The sequence below is a fragment of the Taurulus bubalis genome (assembly GCF_910589615.1).
Source record: "Taurulus bubalis genome assembly, chromosome: 19".
NCBI classification, from domain to species: Eukaryota; Metazoa; Chordata; class Actinopteri; order Perciformes; family Cottidae; genus Taurulus; species Taurulus bubalis.
Window position 1 is genome coordinate 12,657,496 of NC_136607.1, and position 27,316 is coordinate 12,684,811.

The 27,316-nt window shown below is 41.8% G+C and overlaps 1 protein-coding gene across 3 annotated transcripts; it reads left to right on the plus strand.

Annotated features, from left to right (window-relative positions):
- Window positions 1-228: 228 nt before the first annotated feature.
- Window positions 229-27,234, plus strand: abl1 (c-abl oncogene 1, non-receptor tyrosine kinase; the record flags this gene model as incomplete). 3 transcript variants are annotated; one of them, XM_079234885.1, is made up of 11 exons in its annotated part: window positions 229-355; window positions 18,367-18,531; window positions 19,333-19,628; window positions 21,316-21,588; window positions 21,823-21,907; window positions 22,156-22,333; window positions 22,726-22,910; window positions 23,137-23,289; window positions 23,388-23,477; window positions 23,608-23,773; window positions 23,856-27,234. In XM_079234885.1, 11 exons carry the CDS (start codon window positions 229-231, stop codon window positions 25,594-25,596), a joined length of 3,459 nt encoding a protein of 1,152 aa, XP_079091011.1. In that variant the 3' UTR covers window positions 25,597-27,234. The 3 variants fall into 3 exon arrangements, with proteins under 3 accessions (XP_079091011.1, XP_079091012.1, XP_079091013.1); XM_079234886.1 differs by having other exon boundaries at window positions 23,608-23,736; window positions 23,912-27,234; XM_079234887.1 differs by lacking the exon at window positions 229-355 and adding an exon at window positions 13,438-13,522 and having other exon boundaries at window positions 23,608-23,736; window positions 23,912-27,234.
- Between the last annotated feature and the right edge of the window lie 82 nt (window positions 27,235-27,316).

A 27,316-nucleotide genomic window follows, 5' to 3' on the forward strand; every position in this document is an offset into this window, starting at 1 on the left:
CTGAAGCACTCAGGATCCATTAATGCATGATAAACTAAAGCATACTGGAGTAATACGGATCTGCATAGCTGACCCGCAGCACCCATACTCCAGGAGAGGACGGACTGAGCCAGGAAAAAGGGGTCCTGTCTTCTCCCGATCCCGTACCTGCCTGGTGACCAACTTTTGGACTGTGAGCAACTCAGTCCAGTTTGGAGAGTCCCGGCTGCGGCCTGGCATCCTGCCCTTATGGGGCAGCAGCCGGGGAAGTTTGTAGGGGACCAGAGGAGACCTAGTCTGCCGGCCTTCATCAAGGGTGGAAGGAGAGAGTCGTCACGCCATGGGATCCAGCCTTGTAACGTTTTTGCTGTGCACGGTAAGAACAAATATCACTTGTCATTGACAGAAAATGTTTTTGCTGAGCTTTTTTCCACTGTCACGTTGTCTGAAATGTTTTCAATTCACTGTCACGCTGAGAGATTTACTAGCCTTTGGTACTAGATATAAATAATTAACTAAATCCATACCTCTGTAAAGCCTGTTACAGCAGTTGTATGCTGCAAGTAACTTTTGTGTTGGCTTTGTGCCATTGACTTTTGAATACACTTTGCCATTTCCCTCTTTAAATTTAGTTTTCAGCTGTTTTAGATGTAAGAAATACTTTACTAACAATAATTTTGGCATTACCTTTGAATAAATACAAGCTGAGACATATTTTTGTCAATATGAAATTGTAGACGTCATTTTAAAATGCCAAGCAGATTGTGGAGTTTTGCGATATTCCTTAAGGGTGTAAAGTGATTCTCATACAGTGATTTGAGTTACGTACTGGTATTGATATTGCTGCACGTATATTAGGTTAGTCTATTGATCCTGTGGTCTGAGATTTCCCAGCCATCTGTTTTTTATGAAGAAATGAACAACAAGCGTCCAACATTTCTTCGTATTTCTGACATTTGATTCTACTGTCAAACAAAATGGTTTCATAATTTAATAAAGGTCTAAAGAGATTGAACCATTGTAAATGTTGCATTATGGTAATGCGCTTAACCAGGAAAGATGCATGGACTGCTCATAATTTGGTAAAATAGACTAAAACAATGAAAGGTTTGTTTTAGGAGTTTTTCCCTGTACCGATGTGAGGGTCCTGGGACAGAGGGTGTTGTATGTGTACATATTGTAAAGCCCTCAGGCAAATTTGTGATTTTAAATGATACAAAATACATTGAATGAATGGCTAACTTCCAAGTCACAGCAGTGTTGTCTTTAAGTGTTTAAGGCTGTGTGACCTGATTTATAGAGACAGCTCTAAGTAAATAGTGCACACAGTAAAAGATGAGCCGGCCTCCAGTCTTTACCCTGTCCTCATTAAGCATGCATTGACTGAGGAACTGATGAAGAAGAACTCGGAAACAAGAAAAAAACACCTCTGCATCGATGATGTAAAAGAAGTTTTGTAATGTGACAGCGCTCAGATAAAATGATACCTGAAATTGCTCGTGAATTATATCAGACACAACCATAGTAGCCACAGATGCACCTGAAACATGGCCCTGCCTGTATGAGTTAATCCCACCCACTTGGGAAGGCTTGCATGCTACTGGCACCGAGCCTCCCCATACTCTGCAAAGCAGTGACCCAATGTCTGCTATGTCGCACTTCGATAGATGTCGTACCTGGTGATGTTTTTTTGCTGTGTATCTTTTTAGTCCATGATCATATAAAGCAATGTGTTTTGTTTTTTGATTAGAACCCTTTGTTATTTCTATCTCCCCATCAATTGACCATATTTAAAGCAAGCATGACTGTGCACAGACCTTTTAGCTTCAATCATAACTCGATGAAACCAATCATTGCGTCACCATTTCACTTCTTGTTTTTACAGTCAATGGTTTGATATTTACACGTTTGGGCTTATGAAAGATCCTTCGTGGTGGTTTATGCCTTAATTTATTGCCCACACTATAACCAAAGTAGAGGGAGGCTTGTTCTCAAGCATAAAATAACTTTATGCTGAATATTGTGTTGTAATCCTCAGTGGGGAGTGGGTCATAATGTTTCTATCTCCAGACGTCAATGGAAAGTAGTGGTGAGGTAAAAAGAAACCGTATACAAGAATGTTGAACAGAATTTCCAATAAATTGCAACCAGTTTGGCAAAATGAGTGTTTCAGTTGAGAGATGGAGCTAAATGGTTTACGCTTGTTAAATTATCACTTGACATTGAACCGGATGCATGCTAACTGTTAGGTTCACCAAATGGTTCTGCAGGCCTGCATTGGCAGGACTACCTTTCACTGACCCTGAGTCTTGATAACACAGAGGGGGACAGGACAGGAATGGTCAGAAAAACAGATGGTTGCCAGTGAATGGATCGAATTTGGCTAAGGGTCAGTGACATGGGACGTACTTGTTTTCCCCTTTCTGCCCCTTTCCTCCTGCGATGAGCAGGTTAGACTACAAGAGGGGATGTGAGTCACAGAGCAAGAGGAGGGCAGTTCTTCCTGATGAGCCCCAGCTAGTTAACACTAGGCTAGCCAGCGCCATGCTGCTTCTCAGCAGGCAGGTTCAGACCTCTGCATGCAGCTGCCTGTGAGAGAGACGGAGGCAGTGGAGGGCAAGCAAAGACCTGTCTCTGCTCTTGGCATCTCTGTGTACTGTACAGTGAGATGTGATATCACTGGCTAGCTGGCACAGATCATAATGACTGAGCAGGGTAGTACACTTCTGGAACCATAACTCACACACTGTATTTACAGCTATTTATTTCTGTGTGTCGCTCCGATAACTTGGTATCTCCCCGAGTTGACTATGGAAATAGACAAATCATGGACTAGATGACAAGCTGCAGTAGGTTACCAGGCCTGTTTTAAGAAACAGGTCTGAGCACAACAGAGTGTACTTGATCCCTTCTTTCTCGTCTAATTTTGTCATGTGTATTATGTTCACTTGTAGATACAAAAAATGCATTCTGGATTGACTGTTCAGCAGCTGTTTGACATCAGTTTTACAGTTTAGTAGCTATCAATTATATCTTTATACTGTAGCTTTCGCCTTCCAAAGTGCTGCCATTTTGGCTATTAAAAGTAATTTAACTGAAATACAATAATTGCAATAAGATTGTGTCACCAAGATTACTGCCAGGATAAACTTTGCTTTAGTTAGAGATTGATGTGGTTATTAAACTCGGTATAGTGAAGTTATTTTACATCAAATATGTGCCGCCCTCGTTCCTCCCTTAATTTTAGTATGCAGGAAGTGGAATTGCTGTGTAAATGTATTCAACAAAGGAATGATGTATTACATTTGTTTCCCTGCTCTGAAAAAGACAGACTGGAAAGAGGAAAGCAGATTTGGGACATCAAGGGTTCAAAGGAAAGTAAACCACAACAATATTGCCTGATTTGGAGGTATCTTAATAATTGCTGTTCCTACATTTGATGGCTTGAAGGAAATCTGCCCCCTGGTGGTTGCTTTAATCTTTGGGGTCAATGTGCTTTATTAGGGTTGTATTGCAATTGTGACCAAGGATGCTATATCCATTACAAAGAGAATACTTTTATATCTTAAATATATTTTGTTTTTCTCATGATTTTTTTTTACTGTTATACTGTGCAATCTCATGATCGCACAGTATAATTACAGTTTATTTATTTTAAGTGAACAAATACACAACGAGCTACAAATGCTGCACAATCCCTTGCTGTCTCACTTTGTGTGTGGCATTAGGGGTTGATGAATCTCTGATTCTACCAATGTTCCCTATAAACAATTAGCCTATATGACTTCCTCATTCCTGTAGTTCTGTTCTCTCTTTCATGTAACGGCAATTTTGTTGACGTCTTATTTGCCATATTACTAATGCAACTACTGATACTGTTGCTGTATCAAAAACCCATCACTGATATTTTACCTGTGATAGGTTTTTAATATAAAGCAGCTACAGGAAGGAGCACTCGCGTGCACGCACAAATTCAAAATGTGTAATTGAATCATTAAAATATAATAACTGTTTGATCCGTTACAGTTTTAAAAGCCACCAAGACAATTGATGCGTATGTGTGATTGTCAGTCATGATGGTCGACAAGTAGAATTTTCTTTTTGATTTATTTGCTAGTGAGCATCTTTCATTGGAATTAATTGAAAATGTTTGAGTGAATCAGTGGTGAGCTCAAAAGCCTTATAGTCATGGTTGCACATTGTATGTCACTGGTATTTCAGCCGTTTGAAAGTTGGACATGGAAAGAGTCCATTAATTAAACTATATCACCTACAAGCAAATGCACTTTCAGTTATTCAACCACAAATGCAAACAATGCAACAAGGTTCTGAACTCTCAATGCATCACATTATAACAGGTTTGCAAGAGAGTAGTTTGTAATACTCTTTTTATTCATTCATTTTGTTCATGAAATTGTCTCTTTTGTATGAAGCTTAAACCATAAGCTTTAAATTCCACTGAAACATCTGGAAAACAACATTAGCTGGACAGTGTAAGGGTTTTACAAACGGCGGTTTTGGCATGTGATTGGCAACTGATTGCCCTCGTCTCAAATCTTTACTACAGCCAACTTTAATTTATAGACAGCAAGAGGACCATGCCAAGCTATGGTCATCAGCCAGGTGAGTCGGGTTACAGAAAAGTTAGGGTCCTCTGGCATGTTGCTTCTTGCTTGGATAGCTTTCGGTGTGGACACAACAAGACTTATCTTCTTACTTATAAGCTTCACCCCTCAATTTTCCCCTGTTTGACACCTGGAGGCTAGACTGGCAAAGCTTCAAGTATGTTCAAGGCACATTATAATGTGTGGATGAAGGAAGATGACACTCCGCTTGTTCGTTGTCTCTCTGTGCTCATTTCTATTCGGGACCGTTTGGTGCTGGAGCAGTATGTACTGTACAGGGCAGAAAACAGGAAAACGCAGCACACCAGTTAACATTGTGTCCACGAGCAACTAAATAAGAAATCGTTTGATTTGCATGTCTGTGGAGCACATACAATGTAAAACAGGAAAATATGGTAAGAAGAAGAACTTCAAAGGTTTTGTTAATCTTAATTGCATATGAAGAGGCTTCAGTTTTTAAGTGATGGTGAAATAATAGAGGTGCACTGATACGGATACCGGTCTGATACCGACTCGGAATAGCTGGATCAGGTATCTGCAACAATGGAGCAATCTGGTACCAGATACCACAATTTTAATAAATAACAATTATATCTATGCATTTATTTGTTACATGTTGTTTTACAAAGTGAGGAAAGCTGTGTGTGTGTGTGTGTGTGTGTGTGTGTGTGTGTGTGTGTGTGTGTGTGTGTGTGTGTGTGTGTGTGTGTGTGTGTGTGTGTGTGTGTGTGTGTGTGTGTGTGTGTGTGTGTCCGTCCTGCAGCAGCTGCGTTTATGCAGTAAGTGAATCCATTTCAGTTTTGGTCTGTCTGGTGCTTTCTTGGCTGGAACTCGAGGACTCTATGCAGTCTATACACCAAATCTCCTCCCATGATCCCTGTGGATTCTGAAGACTGCAGGAGGGGTTTGTGTGTGTGTATGCGTGCACACTCACACCCACCTACATACCTATGCAGCAGGCGCCTCGTAGTAATGCTCATTCAGGCCAGCTGTTAGGTCCCTGGTGGCTTGTCCTTAGCCGTGGCTGGCCATGTCTCCAGACTAATGGGCATACACATGCTCACACAAACACAGAAACAGTGCGAGGACTTCTCCTTTTATCTAATCTGTTTACTTTTTAACCTTGATAGTGGTTTTATTTTTTTTTTTTAATGGAATTTTGACAAGTTTGCCTGCCAAATTCGGTGTTAATGTCTGAATGTGTTAGAAACAATGCGTGTGTGTGTGTGCATGAGTGAGACACATTTGTCCCTTGCTGAATGACACCTCGCTGATTAGTAAGTCTTTTCCCCTCTCATCAGGTTTTAACCACCTGGAAAGAGTCCCATTTATTACCATCCTAGCTGATGGCTGGTTAAAACAGCTGTTTTTAGAAATCAAGGTAGTTCATGCTTCACAAGTTCCTTGTTTTAAAAAAAATGCATGACAAATATACAATATTTTATTATGTCAAGATCTGAAATAGTCTGAATGACTAAGTCGAATTAGGTACCCTCAAATACACATATCCATTTCCCACAAAAAACCAGAGTCAGATCAATGTGTTTTGTTTAATTATAGTCCTGTCTGCACAGGAGTGGTTTACAAAGAGGAGGCACAGTTATTATGGTATTCAGTTTTATCAAAGTGTCTCCGTAAACCATGAAAGTGTGATACTGAGCCAGTATTTACAACACCCTGAAATTGAAAAAGCTAAATGGAATTCAGCCATTGTAAGGTAATTATTTACACCTCTTTTCCTTCTTCTGTGAGAAAATGCCTTAATGAAAGATTCCTATTGTATAACATAGTGACCTGTCCGGTCATTGTGACCATATCAATTGCCTATTGAGCCGCTCCACTCTGTTTTCTAGGGAATAGTTTGTGTTTGTATTTGATCTGTTGCACCAGAGGTGTGTTGAGTAATAATGCATTTCACACTGAAAAAAAGAGAGCGAGAGAGTTGAACGTAGGGCAAGCCACAGCAGTGGAGTGAAGAATGTGACCTCTTTTGCATTCCTCCCTCAAATAACTGGTGCCATCCCCCTCCCCCCCCCCCCCCCTCGCTCCCTCTTTTCTCCCTTCTCTTTCGTCTTTTTCTCCTTTTTGAAATTGTCTCTCTCTCTTTAATTGTCTTCCTATCATTCTTTTTTTTTATTTCATATGGATTTTACATATCACAGAACAGCTTCATAGATGATGAGAACACAGAACAGGCAGCCAGCATTAGTCACCGTATATCAGCTTTCAGAGTGTAGAAGTTGAGGTCATGTGTGTATTTTCTATGCAAAAATGGTCACGTGGGTTTGTCTTGTGCATTATTTAATATTTAGCTGCTATCTCCCACTATCTCTTTTCATGAAAGACAAGGTCATGACACTTTCTACGCATGTTATGGTTGATATTTAGCTTCCATTCGTTTGTTCTCAAAATGCATTATATACGCTGTTAAAAACACAAATAATGTGCATGAAATTGTTTGTCCTTCGTTAGTCCAGAAATGTAAAACCATGCAACATACCTATTTTCTGGTTTGATGATATATATACAAATCAAATAAAATTTAAAAGATTGAGAAATTATGTTCTATGTGTAATTTACGTTATTCTTTGAAGGGGAAAAAATAACATACAAATAAAGGAAGGAAAAAAAAATAAATCACAAAAGCCTAAACCAAAGCTTTTTCCAACGTGTTTTGCACAGAACAATTGAAAGTGTAAGCGTGTCGGTATATGTTAGGTTAGGGTTAGGACAAACAGTCCTGTTGAGTCATTGACTCTCACTCTGGTTTTTGTTATTTGGATTCAGTTCATCGTCTGCAACAGTCTGTTATGAAACCTGGCCTTGAGGTTGCCCAGTTTCGGACAAGAAAATGATTATCTACAGAAATGTCTTTTTCTTTTTTGGCCATCCATGTATCAGTTGCAAATCTAGATGTACTGATACATTGCTTGTCCTTTTCTTCTCTTTGCTAGTTACATGTCCATTGTACACAAACGGTACATGCAGCACTCGCATGCATACCGAGAACCTCCAAGTTGGGTTAGGAATGCAAAGTGGCAGCTCTTCGGCACCCGGGTCCAAGCACACACACTCGCACACAGAAGAAATACCCCCTGTTCCCCACTCCATGCCCGAGCAGGCAGCTCCAGACACAGCTGTTGTTTTCTCTGCAGACAACCTGCTACCTAGTTTGCCAGCTCTGTCTTTTTGTCAAAATGTCAGCCATGTCTGGGCCCTCTTGGTCAGAGAGCTTCCCCACGCAGAATACAGGATCAAAGTTCATGATTTGACATTGACACCGTTCAGAAGTGCAAAAAAAAGAATTAATTTGAATTCCATTGCGCAGGAATGAACTAAATCTATCCACTTAGGCATCGTCTGGCCGGTTACATTATTTTCTGGTTTGTTTGTGTTCCCCTCACCAGTCCAGCGCATACAGTACTGGTATGCTGTCCTGTCCCTTTGTGTTGTTAAGCTCCTCTTCATAGCGTTATAAGAGGAGGCCTGCTATGCTTGCTGCATCTGGATCCACTTAGACACAAAGAAGAACTGAAGCAGCTCTACTGCTGCAGTCCAAAAGCCTCACAGCCCGAGTCACTCTTCTATACTATCTGTTTCTGTTTCTACCCCCAATGGGCATACAGACAAATGGAGTCTTTCCCCAGGCATCTAGATAACATCTCAAAAACATTTAAGGTTTATAGTATGTAGAAACGGACTTTAGGCCCTGTTTACTGAGTCTGCCTGCTTTTATTAAGGTGTTGTCTGTTTATACTATTGAACTTATTAATTAGACTCAAAGTATTAACAGAGGTTTTAGTACTGGCTTTCTATTACTGTAGAACTGCAAACCTCCTATATATATATATATATATATATATATATATATATATATATATATATATATATATATATATATATATATATATAGACACACACACACACACACACACACACACCCTTTTCTTTTCTGCTTTCTCTCCTGAAAGCGTTTGGCTCCCTTACTCATAAAACAATGGAATATAAAAAGTTGTGCTTTTATTCCAGCATATAGGTCACATTGATTAGTTTAGGCAAATTCTGAAAATGACTGGATTCATTGCACACAGGTTATTTCAGAGGAGAGCTCATTTGTCAGGGTTCTCTTTTGCCATCTTAATTTCCACACTTCTTTTCAACACAGCTGATTAGCAGCGTTTTGTTTAATCCCTGACAAGTGATGAATAGTTGTGTGCATTTGAACTGGCTTTCTGTTAGGTCAAAGTATGGCATTTTAACTCTTGGCTAGCATCCATACATTTATTTTCTCTGTAGGTTTGCATATTTTTGGCAGCACAGAGTTTTTTTGTCTAGGCCTACAGCAGTCTATCGTGTGGAGAAATGAGCTAAGGTTCTGCTCAGTCACCTGGTTTGTGTTGCCCTATTTTGTTTCTGTCATCATGGTAAAATGGTTGCTGCAGTCGCTTTCCAATAGGTCGGCCGGGTTTAACTCCCTCTGTCTCCGCTCTTTGTGCTAGCAGGTCTGGCCGACCCGCCTGACTTAAAGATTGTTGTACAGCTGAGCTGACAGTGGACTGTTTACGGATCGCTTCAAATGAGAAGGATTTGTCTAGAGAGAGAGCGAGAGAGATAGTTTGTGAGTGAGCAGATACACAAGAGCATGCACATAAAGTGGATTTCATCATAAAATGTGTTTAATGACCTCTGGGGTCAGTCTCACTGTTTCCATGTAAAATACAGTCAGAAAACCGCGTCTAACGTGCCTGCTGAGGATCAACTTCAAGGACATTGTTTGCCTTTTGTTCCCTGTGTGCATATGTTGATTTCTGCACATCAGAATCTTTAGCAAATCTTTTAAATATGCTGGCAAGTTTGCTTCCTTTATGTTCAGTTTCACTGTTGTCCACATTGGTAAGTTATTACCACCTCAGGCTGATGCTGGAGCCTTAACCTTGAACCAGAGCAGCCACTGTTTTGTTCTGAAGTGTTCGCTCTCCCTGTGGACAATACTAAGTGGAGAATTATGTGGAACTCAAAACCCCTTAACCTCATGTGCTGGTCTGCACGCCTCAGACACTCTGGCTGCATTCTCCAGCAGGGCCTGAGTAAACAGCCACAGTGTGCGCGCGCACGCACACACACAGACGCACATGCACACACGCACATCCATACACCACATACATACCTGGTTCTTGTGTGTTTGATATTTAAGTACACTTGGCTGTGACTTCTGGTTTAGGTAATGCAGTGAAATGATGAACCATGTGCAGTGCAGAGTTACTATTAGGAACCTTTGCGGGTTTGTCTCCCACCCTTGTCCTCCTCTGTAATTAAGATTTAAAAGTGTGATGACTCTTTTTCCATGACTTTGATAAACAGGGGATCTAAGCAAAGTGTTGACTGGATTACATGTCTAACAGTGTGTGTACCCTCATGCATGGAGTTGGAAGCACAGAAATCAAGCAGTCCTCAAATATTGTAATATTCTAACATGTACAGACAATATCCTCTTACCAAGTATTACTTCATGATATAAGTTTATGGCTTACTTTTGCCTGGCACATGTCAAAATGTTCATGGCAGATGTCGGTAGCAGTTAATCATGTAATGGTATGAATTACTGAGCTTCATTCTTGCGTAGTGCATTCTGATTTAAAAAAAGTATTAAGTGTAAAAGCAATGCCCCAGTTCATAATTGATAGTTAGGATTTGCAAGAGACTGCAGATGAAAATAAGCCTGCATAGTAAATCTAGCTGTTTATTAATGAGCATTGTCCGTTTATCAAAATAAACATAAATAAGACCATGTGATTATGGGACACGGAAAATATGGATTCATATCAACATTATCTAAAAGCTATGACGCCAGTACAGTTTGAATCGTAACACAGTTGCAGCCTCGGAGTTCGTGAATACAAACGGTTCTCCACTTGAAGATCTAAAGAACGTAATCAGAAAAGCAGGAGAGGTGTACATGAGTGGAAAAGGGCCAAAATCCATCCCGTGGGTGGATGTACGTCAGCTAACTGTTAACATACACGGCCCGGATTATAAAACGCAAGCAAGCGATTCTTCTATGAGCTCACTTCCAAACAATGTGCTTCATGTTTCTCCATCTGCAACCTTTTTTCCTCTTTCCTCCTCCATTTTTATAGCCTTGCTCCTTTTCTCTTCATCCTCTCATCTCCCGAACACTTTGTGACTGCGGTAAGTTAATGGGCCTTTCTCAGAGTTTGAGGAAGCCTGCTTTTCTTCTTAATTGGTGTTTGGGGTGGTGCATGAGAGGAAACAAATGTTTGCCATACCAGCACTGATGCAGGGCCTAGTGCCATGTGACTGGATGTTCAGGGAATTGAGGTCACTACTAGCCAAGCGAGTGAGAAATATTTAGGAATACCCGTAGATGCTAATGAAAGCATCACTACCCAAAGCAAACAGACAAGCACACAATAACTTTTAAGTAGCAGGACCAGTAGTATCAGGCCAGCTCTTGGCAAGTCTATAATGCCTCTCGTGGTTTTGAGTTGTTTGGATTTTGCCCAGTTCAAAAAGGAATTCTTAACAGCTAACTATTGATCAGGAAATAGTTTGACAACTTCAGAGCACCTTTTCTGAAATATGCCTTAATACACATTATGAGAACCCTTGATGATGGATTCTCAGCCATGAGCGAACATGCTTATAAATGTAAGCAATAATTGACTGCTTCTTGTGGGAATAGTCCATTGCTCACACAGACATGACCGTATCTTTTTTTAAATTCCTTTTCCTCTTTCTTCTCTTTTATCATGTTTCTTCTTATCTGATATGTTGCACATAAATCAGTTATCATATATCACTGCTTTCGCTTTTGTTTTTATGATGGAATTAAAAAGTGCAAAGCCATTGTACCTTTCTTGTTTATTTTTGGTCAGTGCTTTTGCTCCCTCATTGGAAATTCCAGTCACCTGGTCAGCCACTGGTGTGGCGCTCATGCTATGTGCTATTGTGGCATCATCAAGCTGGCTTCCCACCTCCTATGTAATCACTCACCTGACTGTGCTTCTTATCTCTGAAGTTATGTTTGTCATTTAAATGAAACAATATTTGCCAGACATAGTCAGTAGATTAAAGCAGATTAAAGTTTGTTTTTTTGTGATTTTAATCTTCATCTTTAGCACATCACTCAAGTGGACAAAATAACAGAAACACATAACAATATCCTGCAATAAAATAGAGAGTACGTCTCATAAATGTTTAAAAAGTTCAACAATCCGTCTGACAATAACAGCATGTGTTTAACAAATTCATTAAATTGTATGGATGTTAACGACGGTCTTCACCCTCTGACTAAATTATAGTAGGCCATCTACAGTGTGTTGTCCTGTAATAAAGGCTGGGAGAAGGAAACATTTTTGTAGAATTTAAACAACTTGAGCAGGAGGGATATAGGCTGTAGCGAAAGGGACCTTATTGTGAAGTACAAGTGTTAAGAGAACAATAGGTGCACCTTGATTTTGCTCAGTTATTTGCATTGTTGCGATTGAACAAGAATCAACCATTAGGAGAAGCGTACAGAAGTCAAAACGTTGCTTTTATCGACAGATGGCATTTTTTATTGGTAGATTGACATTTCTTGATGTATTTCTAAGAACAGCTGTTTATCTTTTCAACCTTTTTTAATAGATTTCGTATGACTAAATCTGAGAAAAGAAATAAGTGTTTTGTTGCAAGACAGCTTTGTTTCTGCTAACAACTCCTTCCAGATATGGCAAAACCAACGCTACTGTCTAAAATCACATGGTCAGATGTGTTTCTCTTAAGATCAAAAGATAAATGTTCTCAATTTGATTAATTTAAATATGCTGCTAACTTTGTTGTGTGAAGTCCAAAGTAGAATGCTGAAGGTTATACTGTTATCTGTCAGCTGCTCTTCATAGAGAGCTTTAGCTTTGCCTTTAACTACCTGGTGGTGTTTCCAGAACTGATTCCTCAACCTGTAAACATGTCAGAATAGAGAGAGGTGAAAAAAGAAGAGAGACCGGCAGAAAGACAGTGAGAGGGGGAAGGGGGGTTAAAAAGTTGGAGGTGGAGCTTCTTGTAATCATCTCATGACTTCAACAGAAAGAAGGAAGACCTATTTGAGGTCTATACTGAATCTAAACTTCAATCAAAGCTTTTGTCTCTTATGTTGATATGAATTTTGGGTGATGGTGTTTGTACTCTTCTTGGTGAGTGCTTGTGTATGTGGTAGCGGTCTCTCCCTCTCATTGTGTGTTTGCTGCTGAAGGTGGGAGGGCTCAGCTGATGTCATTGAGTGCAGCAGGCTGAGCCTGAAAGAGGCCCTTTGTTGGCAGCTGTAGCACGAGTAGTCCCTGTGCCTCAGATACACACTCGCACAGGACGGGAGAGAGGAATGGCACCGTTCAGACTGCCCTACTGCCCACTCAACTGACACATCTACAGGTCGAGCAAGCTTTTGGAACAAACCTGCGCTTTTGGATCGTTATTGTGTCTCACAGACGTGGAGCTAACCAAAACCCCAAGAGAAAAAGGGGGGGAAAAAAACATGGAGACGCTCAGAAGAGAAAGTTGATAGACTTTGCCGGAAAGTGGACTCTGCTTTTTTTTGTGTTTTGGAAAGGAGTAAGGGGGGGAAAAAGAGGATTTACAGCAGCTGAAAGGACTAAGGAAAAGAAAACCAGTATATTTCAAAACCTATTTTGGCTTAGTGCCGTTTCTCCTTTTTGTTAGTTTTTTCTTCTTGTGTTCGAACTTTTCTCTTGTTGGACACATGTAGAGGGGAAACGTTCGAGGGACGTCGGATTTGAACAAGCAACAACATTTTCAAGCGGGAAGGGAAAGAAAGCAAATGAAAATGTTGGAGATATGCCTGAAATTGGTGGGGTGTAAATCTAAGAAAGGCCTCTCGTCCTCCTCCAGCTGTTACTTGGAAGGTAAGAATACTTTGATGGCTGTGGTCCCGTCTTTTAGCTCGGAGCCGTGTTTTTTAAAGTTTACTTTGGAGAAATATAAGCACAAATTTAAAGTACAGATGACACGAACAAACAAAAAGCAGGCGCTTTGGAGACAGTGGGAAGGATAAAAGATGAAGTATCACAGTGTAACACAGTTGTGTGGAAACACAAGAATGGGGAGGGGAAAGCAGAGAGTGAGCACAGGGGAGGGTGAGGGAAGCCAGACACACTGGCTAGCTGAAGAGGAAAGAAGTGGAAAAAGAGACCGAGAAGAGAATACAAGGAAATCTGACTCCTGGTCGTGTCCCACTTAACTCTTGTTTATGAGGAGAGGGGTGCTAATCTCGGTCTCTGCTCCCTTTCGGTTCTCTATGTTTCAGTACTTGGATCTTGTTCATTGGGTCTGTAAGAGATTTAGATCATGTAGATCTATATATTTTACCCACTCTTTGTAGTCTGCAGACTAGCGATTACCTCTTTTCCATTACTTCTAATTATACAGTTCTGGTCACAGTTAAAGTAGGTAATTGATTTGCCTGTGATGTATGAAAAAAAAATAAAAAATACAAGGCAATTTGAAGAAATCCAGGGCCCATCGAGTCTGTACATGATCAACAAAATAATTGATTGGCAATGGAAGACTCGGTGGAGTCTTATGTGGGCCAAATATTGTGCAACCAAATGATTTAATAGAGTTAATAGTCCTGGTACGCTCCCCACTGAAGTGGATGACGGTGATAAAGAGTATCTAATTTCCAGACCATATGGCACAAGGCACAGCAAATCTCATGCTGAGATGTTCCACCCCAAATTAATCATTCTGACCTGAACTACTTCATTAGAGGTGGAGGCCTCATTTGTATTCTTCTCCAAGTAGTAAGCAATTTGAATATATATCATTAGAATGAAGATTAGCATAATAGCAGGGAAATGCAAAATGAATATTGTATGACATCTTGTCGTTATTATAAATGATAAAAATAGTGTTTTTTTTCCAATTTCTAGTTGCCTTCTAATCACCTGGTATTCCCTGCTCTCCTCCACTGGGCTCTGGTCTGAACATCACGTCATTAACATACTATCTCCCACAGTGGAGAGAACTATATCAAATGTATGACCTGAATCCATTCCCCTTGTTCTCCACCAGCTCCCACTCGGGTGCTGGCAGTTGATGCGAGAGAAGTACGTAAGATAGGGATTTTTCCTCTCGCTCATCACTCATAAATATGTAGGTTAGGGATGAGGGCCAGCTGAGGACCACAAATAAATTCATGGTTTTGGACCCAGACTACTGCTTATTTCTATTGTGCCAAGTAGTTTCATTTGTTTTCCAGCCAAGGTGTCAATAAACTCATTTAAGATGTCTGGAATTGGAACCAGCAAGACTCTCTTAGTTGCCAGCACCAAATGGACCAGACATGTTTTTTTTTTTTTTTTTTTAAACAATTGTTTGTATTCTTATGCAGCTTTGTGGTTTCCTATTTCAGATGTCTTCTATCTAGCTTGTGTTGTCATGGTCCATGTGTCAGTGTGCTGTTGCCCTCTCTCAAAGAGCTGTGGTATTTGTGGCCTGTAAAGTGGACATGTGTGGCATGGGCTGCTCAAATGTGCTGCCCACACACTTTATGACAAGGCTAAACTCTGGACATATGGTCCTGCTGGCTCTCAGGTCTGCATCTTGCTCTATTTCTATTTTGCATGATCTCTGGCCTCAGCTGAAGCCTACATTTCACAAAATGCATCTGTGTTTTTCTCTTTAATCAGTGTTTTCTGTATTTTCTTTTTGTCTACAATATTCATTGGGAACCCGCCACTCTTGTTTGTATAACCAAGAGATAAACTGAAATGGAAATCATTGGCTACTATTTTTTGCCATTTATTAGAAAATGTGTCCAAACTGCATCTTTTAGACAGTTTTTCAATTGCTAAACATAGACATCTTTTCATATTCCCGGAATGATGATCATGTTATGACTTAAATCCACTATTTCATGATATGGGAAAGTCATTGCTTTCCTTTGTTTCTGAACTATTTGATTGTTTGTCTTTTTATTTGCACGTGGCACATTTTCACCTGTATCTCTTCCCATGATTCCCATGAAACACCCATGATTGTTGCTCCAAATGCAACAGGGCTCTTTTAGCATTATAACTCGCCTAAATATGAGAGTCTGAGCTTGACGGTATGCTCCAGATGAAATCAAATGTGTTGTGTTCTCACGGACAAAATGTCAGGTTTGTGACTGAAAAGTAGCACTCTATTTGGCAGTGATTGTCTAAGTGAGCTCAGGCTGGTGGGTCTAACTTTGCAGATGAAGCCGTGTGAAAGAAAGTCTTTCATGAGCCTCCAAACACACTGATAACTGCAAGTTGTCAACAATGTCATGTGACTGGCTTTGGACCACATATGTTCTGTTTACTTCCTTTGGGTTATTAGTCTTGCATGCTACAAATTCTTTGTTTACTTCTTGCTTTGAGGAACTCGCAAACGCATATCTTTGCCAACTGTGATTCCAAGGCTCCGTCAGCTGGGTTGGACACAATCACATGAACACACTTTGGGTGTACACCCGCTCTCAGAAGCACACTCATCCCCTGGACTTCATGTACGGAACTAAATTAATCATATTTTGTATATTTATTCCATCTGTGTTCAGCACTGTCTCAAATAATTGGCAAAGAATGGCAAAGAACACAGAATTTATCTTTATTAAACATTAGGTCTTTGGCAGGAAATGTATTTTAAATGATTTCATTATCATTCCCAATCTGGTTTTATGATTTTTGTTTTGAACTTGGCAACCATTCTCAATGAGTTAGCCCCTCCCAAATTGTAGGAAGGAGGTGGAGTTGCCATTTTGTTTAATAATTCTATCCAGTGCAATCAGGTGTCTCATGGGAAATTTGATTCTTTTGAATATGTTGAGTTCAGTCGAGTTCTGCTGCTCTTTAAGTTTGACTGCTCTCTATCATTGAGTTTGACCGTTTTATTTTTAACATCCATTTTGACAACCTATAGGGCGCAGCAATAAATAACTGTTTTGTATTCTGTGTAAAGGACTCTGCATGTGGATTTATTCATCCAGGAGCATCAAGATTAGAAGAGACTTCTCAAATCAAATTCTGGGGTTGGTTTGTAAAGCACTGAATGGTTGACAAAATCATTTCTGATCTGCTGCTCCGTTATGAACCATAAAGACCCCTCAGATTGTCTGGAACAAGTCTGCTTACTGTCAAAGCTAAACATCGACAAGCAGAATTCAGTTTGTATGCGCCACATATCTGGATCAAACTTCCCCAAAAACTTGAGATCTGCTCCAAATCTCAGTTTTTCATCTTTTTCTGTTTTAAACTTGATGACTACTTATTCATATCTTGAACATCACTGTGGCTGCAATGTAATCTAATTTAATTTAACCTTTATTATCTGTTTAATTAAAGTTCTGCAAATATAGCCTTGCCCTGAATGTACCCATAGCTGCTCTGTCTAAAGCATCCAGAGAGGAGGACACATGTGACTCTTCTATTCAGCCGCTGCTATGTTTCCCCCATATTCAGATGGGCCTTGATTGCTTCAAGCCCATTGTCCTTATCCCATGGCAAGGTAATAATCCTTAAATTGTGACTCAGCTATGGTGTGGTACAGTATACGTTTTTCAGATGATTTTGGGCTGTTTTTACAGAACATAGCACTCTTTCTACATGCATAATGTTTGTAAAAGATGGATCAGATGATGCAGATCTCTTTTTTCCCCTTCTCAACTAACATCCACTTATGCAATAAAAGTGGTGAGCAACTCATAATATGCTACATTTTACGACAGGGTTTTTCTCCAGTGCTTTTCACCCTTTGATGAAAAGCTTGTATCACTATCCCAACCCAATTTTCCAGTCATGAATTGTAAGCCTAAATTCAATTTAATCTCTCTTTTTAGGGTTTGGTTGGTTTCCTAATGGCACTGTGTGCTATTTCTTACAAAGTGATTTAAAATATATCCCCACTCGTACTTTACCACGTGTAAAATTTTTAATGGAAGGTGAAAACCTAGTGCAGCTGTAGCCTGTTGTCTCTGTTGGAAGGATGTGGGTGTTGTGAGCTGGGGGGATGAAATATAAGATGCCTCTAAAACATGTGTGACAACAGCTGAGCAAGCCACACAATAAAGCTCACGTTTAGGCCAAACAGCGGTTATAAAATGTCTCTTCACTTCACTTTTCTGTTTTCTTTCGTCCTCACAAACACAATTTTCTTCTGTTCTTTCCATTTTCCACATTTTAGACCTCAGTTGTACTGCTCTAAAGTGGCTCTAATTGAAGATGTGTCTGTAAGTAACATAGCTATAAGTTTTTGAACCTAGGCGCATTACCTGTGAGTGCAAGCACATCCATGTTACGGTGAAGATTCACACCGAGACACATTCTCACGGTCTGAAGAGTGGTAGTTGTCTTGGTATTCAAGAAAATGAAAACAAAGCAGGGATAATCCTGGAAATGAAAAGTTAAAAAGACACCGTGAACGGAGAGTCACATGATCAGGTTTATTACTCTAATCCCATGTTGGGATCACAGCTGATGACCTGCTTGTTGGAGCAAGGCCCATTTAAAGAATATATACATATAGAGGAATTTAAATGACACATGGTCATGCAACAGTTGACATTGTTTTGCTGAATCATCCTACATGTGTAAAGCTGTATGGGAAAACCGCCTTGCCGTGTTTCTGCATACCAAACACGCCTACAGATCTCCCCGCTGCATTGCATTGTTTGATGTTTTCCCTCACATTTTTAGCTAACTGCATTTGTTCTCCTTTGTTTTTTCAGAAGCTCTCCAGAGACCAGACTTTGAGAGTCAGGGTCTGACAGAAGCGGCCCGCTGGAACTCCAAAGAGAACCTGTTGGCTGGACCCAGCGAGAATGACCCCAACCTGTTTGTCGCACTCTATGATTTTGTGGCCAGTGGCGACAACACACTCAGCATTACTAAAGGTTAGTTTGTATAGAGTAGTTAGTGCTCAACTAGGAAGGCTTCAGACATTTGTATATAGGTGTAACTGGTATAGTTGAATCAATATATCGGAAATCACAATCAACAATTAGATTTTTACAACTGTCACAATTGGTGTATGTTGGAAGTGACATCAAAAGTGATGAGAGAACGGCCTCAATAAGGTTATGAATCTTACTGGGGATCTACTTATTTACTTCCTGTTTCTTTCCCTCTCTGTCTTCATCCCTGTCTGACTCTCATTTCCTGGCGATGGTCTCACACATGTTATTTTTCTTCTGAACCGACAATAAAACAATACCACAGATGGATTGCATGGACAAACGGAGGAAGGAAGGAGAGAACATATGCACCGGAATAAACAAGAAAATGTCATGTCCAACGACACTTTCCACTTTATTCTAATATGAGCCGTTGCTCAAAAAGGGTTTACTTTATGTAAATATGTGCCACATAAATAAAGTAATGTTTTGGTTCTATACCATCTAAACTAATGTAGAGAAGTGCATTTATTTTGTCATGGTCACTAAATGACTTGTGGAAAAGATCTGAGGAAACATGACATTAGATACAGTGAATTCCGGCATGTCCGTTCTAGTGCGGCGTTCATGCCGGCGTAGCCTGTTCTTGATACAAAGAACACGGAAGATTCACAACAGGCCCACCCGTGGAAATTCTCTCTCTGAGATCAGAGGAGTGAGTTGTAACTATGAGTATGAAGCCAACAAGTCACTTCCTGGATAATAATAATAATAAAAAATGTAATCTCACATGTTAACTAGGAGAGAAACTACGTGTGCTGGGTTACAACCACAACGGCGAGTGGTGCGAGGCACAGACCAAGAATGGCCAGGGTTGGGTGCCATCCAACTACATCACCCCTGTCAACAGCCTGGAGAAGCACAGCTGGTACCATGGACCCGTGTCACGCAACGCTGCAGAGTACCTGCTCAGCTCGGGCATCAACGGAAGCTTTCTGGTCCGGGAGAGCGAGAGCAGCCCTGGCCAGAGGTCCATTTCTCTGCGGTACGAGGGGAGAGTCTACCATTACAGGATTAACACTGCGTCTGACGGGAAGGTAGGCATCAGGAAATGCATACACACACACACCAAGATTAACTTCTGTCTACTTGATAATAAAGGTGTGATTACTGTGTGGGAGCACCTGAAATGGTTGCCTTTTTGTGTAAGTAACCCAACACATGCGCACAAATGCCTTAAGGTTGATTTTTAGATGTGGTTTATTACTTGTTAACTCACAGCACATGGCAGGACTTACCACATTGTTCTATATCTTTTGTATCAATACAGTGAAGTAAAGATGGTCGGCAGGTGCAGTAATGAAGGGGACAGCTTTTTAGTCAGTGCAACATTTTGAGAAATGGGAAGACATGATTGAATCCCACATGCAAAATCTCATAAATGTAAAGAAGTAAAGGTTTGGCAAAGATGGAAGGGTATCTGGCGCTCACGGTTACAATAAGATCTTTTTAAATAAGGTGCAGGGTACCCTATCCTGATGGTCACGGTAGACTGTATTTGTCCAACGGAATTTCTTCTGTGGGATTCTCCCAAATTGCTATGTTGATTGAGAGGCTGCTGCCATTCTGGCCGTGTCACTGTCTCGTCTGTGATGCAGAGAGGTGAGCGAGCTTGAGGAACGCTAGCTATGACAAGAATGCCTCTAACCACCACTGTGCTGCTCACGGCCAGCAGACGCAAGGCCAGCCAGACACTGACGCCCATGCTAAGACATGCATTAGCGCAGACAGATGAAGCCAAGTATGCACGAACACGCACATACGCACGCACACACAGACACTCGGTTATCCATCTCATATTGTTTTCCATCCTCCCACTGAGCTACAACTCAAGAGTCTGGTATGATCGACTTCTCCAATAATTTGAGATTACCTCAGTACTCCCCCGAGCTGCAGCTTTGTTTCACACTGACTCTGACTGTGATTAATACTGCTCTGAATACCTCTGGTTTATATGGTAGCCAAACTGATTTTTCCCCTTAATTTAATAAATGGTCAAGGTTTAAGCCAGTAGAGAAGCCAACTGACCATTAAATCCTCTTTACATTTCTAGGGTCTTTCCACAGCACTTTTTCCATTTTTCCTCCACATGCCTTCAGCTCGCTCAAAGGGCCTGTTCACAAGTAAAGAAATGCACAGTGCAGTTTGTAGAGCAAATCATTTTTAGGATTATGTAAGACTTGGACAATGGAAAAGACTGTGTCCACTGAGCCCTGACCAATATCCTTCCCTCCACCAGCTTCCTGAGTAATGCCTTGTGAGTTTTGAATGGGCAATGACCGTTCTTTATGAAGACAATGTTTGTTGTTTTGTCAAGACTTAGAGGATTATTTCATGCAGTATAACTGGCACTTTGCCAGTTATTTTTGGTCTTGTGCATTTCTCTAAAATCACTTATTGTTTCCAGATGTGACATTGTCGTACGAGCACTCTTTTAAAAAAAAAAAAGAACATTTTTACACAAGTAGTCATCATATAATGAAAACAAATAACCGCTTTATTTAATTGTTTTGACAGTTATTTGACCTGTATAAGTGCAGTATATTGAATTACTCAATTGAAAATAATTTATCTTGTATTAATCGTAAAATCTCAAACTATGGCAGATATTTGGTTTAGGAATAAGTGTTATCGCAGTTAGTTGCTAAGAAGTCTGTCGATGTCCTAAACTGAACTGACCTCTCGTGTACATCTACTCAAATGTAGAATCTCTTTCTCCTTCAGCTGTACGTCTCATCGGAAAGCCGTTTCAACACACTGGCGGAGCTGGTGCACCACCACTCCACGGTGTCCGACGGCCTCATCACCACGCTGCACTACCCGGCGCCTAAGCGCAACAAGCCCACCATCTACGGAGTTTCTCCCAACTACGATAAGTGGGAGATGGAGCGCACTGACATTACCATGAAGCACAAGCTGGGAGGGGGCCAGTATGGGGAGGTGTACGAGGGTGTTTGGAAGAAGTACAACCTCACTGTGGCTGTCAAGACACTAAAGGTAAGAGCGAGATATCATTGGATTTATAAGCTCATTTGATATTTTGAGAAAAGGACGTATGTCAGCATCCGTCTAGTCAAGTGGGAATATTTTGACAACTACTATTGTCACATTTTAACACTTTGTCAGCTATTAATCTGTAATTTGGCTCGATAATGCTACCACCTGGTGTTGTATGGCTGCAACTGCAACCAGTCTATGGGTTTGCTCACTTGTTTGCCAATAACTGTCCAGGAGGATACAATGGAGGTGGAGGAGTTTCTTAAGGAGGCTGCTGTCATGAAAGAGATCAAACACCCCAACCTGGTACAACTGTTAGGTATGTTAACGTTTTTAAAGGAGGCCTTGTATCTATATCATATAACCTGCATTTGAATAGAGGATTTTTTTTAAGGCTCAGAATAACAATTAACCCGGATCTTTTGCAGATGTAATCATGTTTGCAGGTTAAATAGTTTATAGTTCAGTGCAGCAGTATATTTTCAAGACTTTTTCAGCAGAACAGCTAATGAAAGTAACAAAGTGAATATTAATGTGTTTTGTTTTGCAAACTTGTTTCCTTGGTAGGTGTGTGCACACGGGAACCACCGTTCTACATTATCACAGAGTTCATGACCCACGGGAACCTATTAGACTACCTGAGGGAGTGCAACAGAGAGGAGGTCAATGCAGTGGTGCTGCTCCACATGGCCACACAGATCTCTTCTGCTATGGAGTACCTGGAGAAAAAAAACTTTATACACAGGTGGGTGTAGAGACCTTCTGTTCTCGCAGGAGGACAGACTTGTAACAAAGTCAAGTCCATGTCGTTGGATCGCTCGTTTGTTCTGGCACGTTTAAAAAAAGTTCCTTAGAAGCAATGAGATGATTTATATCTTTTGTATTTGCCAAACTGCATTTCAATTTTTAATCCTGACAAGACTCAGCTTGTGACTCTGAGCCACACAAAAGCATCTGTCGAAATCCAACACTACAGTGGATGTTGTAACAAGACATACTATTGATGTTTCTTTCTTACTTTCTCTTTGTTTTTTTTCTTGGTCAGCTTGTTTTTTTGGAATAGTTTACAGTTACTGGTCAGGATTCCACCACCGCCTCCTGTTCATAACTCATTCTCTTCTTAATTGTCTCCTGTAGGGACTTGGCTGCCCGTAACTGTCTGGTCGGGGAGAACCACCTGGTAAAGGTTGCAGACTTCGGCCTGAGCCGGCTAATGACAGGAGACACCTACACGGCTCATGCTGGGGCCAAGTTCCCCATCAAGTGGACCGCTCCCGAGAGTCTGGCCTACAACAAGTTCTCTATTAAATCTGATGTCTGGGGTAAGTTTGATCTCATCGCTAAATGCTAAAAATGTATTCTCAATGTTCCTGCTTTAATAGCTCATTTCTTTATTCAGGTTCCTATTCCAACAAGGGAAACAATTAGACTCATAATGTTTCACACGTTCCCATGACTTTGCATGCCAGTCATTTAGCTCTTGACATGTTTCTGTTGTTGATTGTTGTATAAATAGCACAACTAGCTGTCTTGTGCCTACGTCTCCAGCATTTGGTGTGCTGCTGTGGGAGATCGCAACCTACGGCATGTCTCCCTACCCCGGCATTGACCTGTCCCAAGTGTACGAGCTGCTGGAGAAAGACTACCGCATGGACCGACCAGAAGGCTGCCCAGAGAAGGTCTACGAGCTCATGAGGGACTGTGAGTAGCACAACTGATCTATCCAGAATATGATTAAACACTCCATTCTTGACTCTTTTTATACCGTATTTATTTTTTTGTTTTCCTTTTCCTGTCAGGTTGGAGGTGGAACCCCTCAGAACGTCCATCTTTTGCTGAAACACACCAAGCCTTCGAGACCATGTTCCAGGAGTCAAGCATCTCGGATGGTCAGTTCTGCTTACTTTGATTTGTGGGTGTTTTTATATCCACACAAATATACTCTTGCAATGGTTCCATTGTCTTAGTTATTACGATGTGAAAAGATGGGTTAAATCTCAACTGTATCTTTACTGTCAGAGGTGGAAAAGGAGCTCGGCAAGAAAGGGAAGAAGGCAACATTTGGTCCTATGCAGAAGGCTCCAGAGCTGCCCACCAAAACCAGAACTCTCCGTAAAAACATGGATAACCGGGATGGAGATAGTCCAGGTGAGACACAATCACACACACTGCACCTCCTGCCCTTGTTGCTACACCTTCTTGTAAAATACACTTTTAAGTATCCAGTTCCAAGTATTTTGTCATTTTAGTTTTATAATTGGTAACAGTATTATATTCTTTCTCATCACTGATGATTTCCTGTTTCTTTTGGGCACTTCTTCAGACCCATTGGAGCCGGAGGTAGCTGTGTCGTCGCCCATGCTCCCCAGGAAAGAGCGCCCCCTCTTGGACAGTAATCTGAATGAGGATGACCGCTTGATACCCAAAGACAAGGACAAGACACGAGGCAGCGGCTTTCTTAGTCTCATAAAGAAAAAGAAAAAGAATGCACCAGCTCCACCCAAACGCAGTTCATCTTTCAGAGAGATGGACATCCACCCTGACAGGAGGGGCGCGACTCCAGATCTTCGAGACAATGACAGCTTCAACAACGGTGCATCTTTGACCATTAATGACATCACACATGGCCTCGACTCCGCAAAGTTCCTGAGTAACAATAATGGGGCAGGGGGCATCACCAACGGGGCTCCGACCTACCCAGGACCTTTGTTTCCCAGGAAGAAGGGCGCTCCTGCAGTGCCTGGCCCTGGAGGGAAGGCGGCTACAACACCGCCCAGTGAGGAGGAATCCATGTCCAACTCGAAGCGTTTTCTTTGGTCCTCTAGCATGCCAATTGGCTCAGCTGGCACTGAATGGAAGTCTGTCACACTGCCGCGAGACCTCGGCCAGCGCCACTTTGACTCAGGCACCTTTGGGGGCAAGCCAGCTCTGCCACGCAAGAGAACCAGTGAGCAAAAGGGGGAGAACGCACCTCGAAAGGGCACCCTGACTCCCCCGCCACGTTTGAACACCTTATCAGATGTTTCCGCTGCCTTCCTAGGCAGAGACACTGATCTTAGTCCTGGTTCCAGTCCCCAGGCGTTAACACCTAAGGTAGTCAGGAGACCAGGGTTGCCGGGACTGGAGAACTCCAAGACCAGCGCTCTCCACGCTGAGCTTCTCAAGCCCAATGTGTTCCCGGCTTTAGGGGCAGCTGGAGACGAGTGCAGGGCCCGCAGACACAAGCATACCGGGGACTCTTCATCGGTCAGGGAAAGAGGAAAATTACAAAAACCCAAGCCAGCCCCACCTCCACCACCCACCAATGCCAAAACGGGCAAGATTTCCCGCAGCCCCACTCAAGAACTCCCCTCTCCTTCATCCACCACCTCAGAGATCAAAGCTAAGGGCCTCCCCTCTTTCTCAGAGCCCCACCATACAACCACTGCCAGTGACCCAGCCCGCTCACCCCTCAGTGAGGGCTCCAAGAAGCTGCCCCTGGGCTCCACCTCCAAACCTCAACCGTTAAAGACCTCCACCTCCTCCACTTCAGTGACCACCTCCCTCTCCAGCCAGAGCCTAGGAGGCTTTTCTTCCTCCCTCACCTCCCCCGGCGATCTGAGCTCACCCACTGCTTTCATCCCTTTAGTGAACACCCGACGCTCCCTCCGCAAGACTGCTCCCCGCCAGGCTGCCGAGCGCACCCCAAACTCTGCTGTGACGCGCAAGATGGTGCTGGAAGGCACCGAGCTGCTCCGCGCTGCCATTTGCCGCAACTCGGAGCAGACGGGTAGCCATAGCGCTGTGCTGGAGGCCGGCAAGAACCTGTCGAAGTACTGCGTGAGCTACGTCGACTCCATACAGCAGATGAGGAACAAGTTTGCCTTCCGCGAGGCCATCAACAAGCTTGAGAACAGCCTGCGTGAGCTGCAGATCTGCCCTACTGCCACAGGGGGCGCCAATGCCCAGCAGGACTTCAGTAAGCTTCTGTCCTCTGTCAAAGAGATTAGTGACATTGTTCAGAGGTAGCGCCATAAAATCTTAAACTACCAAGATGTAAAACTGACATGAACTGTATCTAAGACTACCCTTTTTTCTGAGAGCATGAGATGCCGAACGCGTGTTGGAGATCTGAGGGTAAAGCCTGCGGGAAAGCAGCAGCAGAGTGAAGGTTTCACACTACAGTACACTCTGAAACACTTAAGCCTGTGGTTATTGTGGATGGAATCTCTCCGTCGACGTCGTCAGACAGAGTTTGCAATATTGAAAAGCCTTAACCATGAACGAACAGTGTCTTTTGGCCTTTACGAGAGGCATGGGGCCAATTCTTTATCAACATGACTTTTCACCAATCATTTTTTTAAATGATCATGTCTTATGTATTCTAGTTGTGTTTCTCCCTTTTATCGATGACACTAGTAGAAGAGGCCTGTGATAATTGTTTCCATCACTGTTTTTCATCGACAACGAGCAAAAACAAAACACTTTTAACCTCAACTGGTTCTAGGATGCCTTCTACGACTTAAACGACTGATCTCATCGTTTCCATCGTCACCTGAAAGAATTAGGGAGCTTCTGGAATTACAGTGTTATAACCTGATGCCTCGGCTCAACACATCCCAACATTTTGCATTGCTTTGTGCCATTTCATCAGTGATTGGTTTTGTGCCGAGTGATGGAAAAACGTGCCAGTGATTGTTCTGTATGAATGCTTTTGCAGGATTTGCAACCATGTGCCATAAAATAATAATGGGAGCAAGCAAATGAGGCACAATGAGCTAGTGGCCTTCACCGTTGGTAACAAATAGTGCCTTAAACACTTTTGGCAGAGCTGTTTAAGATTTGCCAAATTACAAGTGCAGATAGCTGTGTTGATCTGTTTATTGGACGTGTGATTGCCATACCAAAAACCTTTGTCTCCAGTCTGTACTGGAGAGGGACCAGGGTGCACGATCTGCTACTTAGTGGATCTGACTGTTTATGTTGTCCTTAGACTGGACCTTTTTGTCTTAGTTTATTAAACTGATCCAACTTTCTATACATGCCAGTCACAAAAGCCATCAGTAGCAGCTCGGCCTTGCAACAGCATGCCGTTTGATCTGTAAAGAGGGATCGCAGACTGAAACAGTGTTTCTTCTGGCCACTGAAGGGACTCTTTGCCTGAGAGAATTAGTGTTGATGGAGGACTTATGTCACAGGGCCTGAATGCTGTTTCAGAGGCCTTTCCACCCCAGCAAAAAATATATATGTATCCTGGGGGAAACACTGGACTGAAATGTTTATGGATGTGTCACTTGCTGTTTTACAAGATGATGAATAAGTGAGAAGCTGACCATTATAGAGTTAAAGAAGCCAAACAAACGTTCCTTTATGCTCAGTAACTCCTGGACTTTCTCAGTATTCGTGCTGTAGTCGCCTCACCCCATGTGCCCTATCTGACTGCGATGCCTGACAACACAAGTCAACTGCAAGCTGCCTTGACTTCAACATGGTACCGTCAGTGTTGGCTCTATTTTTTTTTTTTATTCTGCTCCTTTACCACCATACCACTACTCATCTTTAATGTCTAAGCCTCCTCACCGATTTTTGTAGACAAACTTTGCTTTCCTTTGTAAATATGTTTTCCTATTTGTTTCTCTAGCCTCGGTGCAATTTTTGTTGCAATAAAATAACAAGCAGTTGTGCTACTTGAAATACCGTCTAGTGCTTTTTCATCAGTCAAAACAGTTAAGTAATACAAATTCTTCAA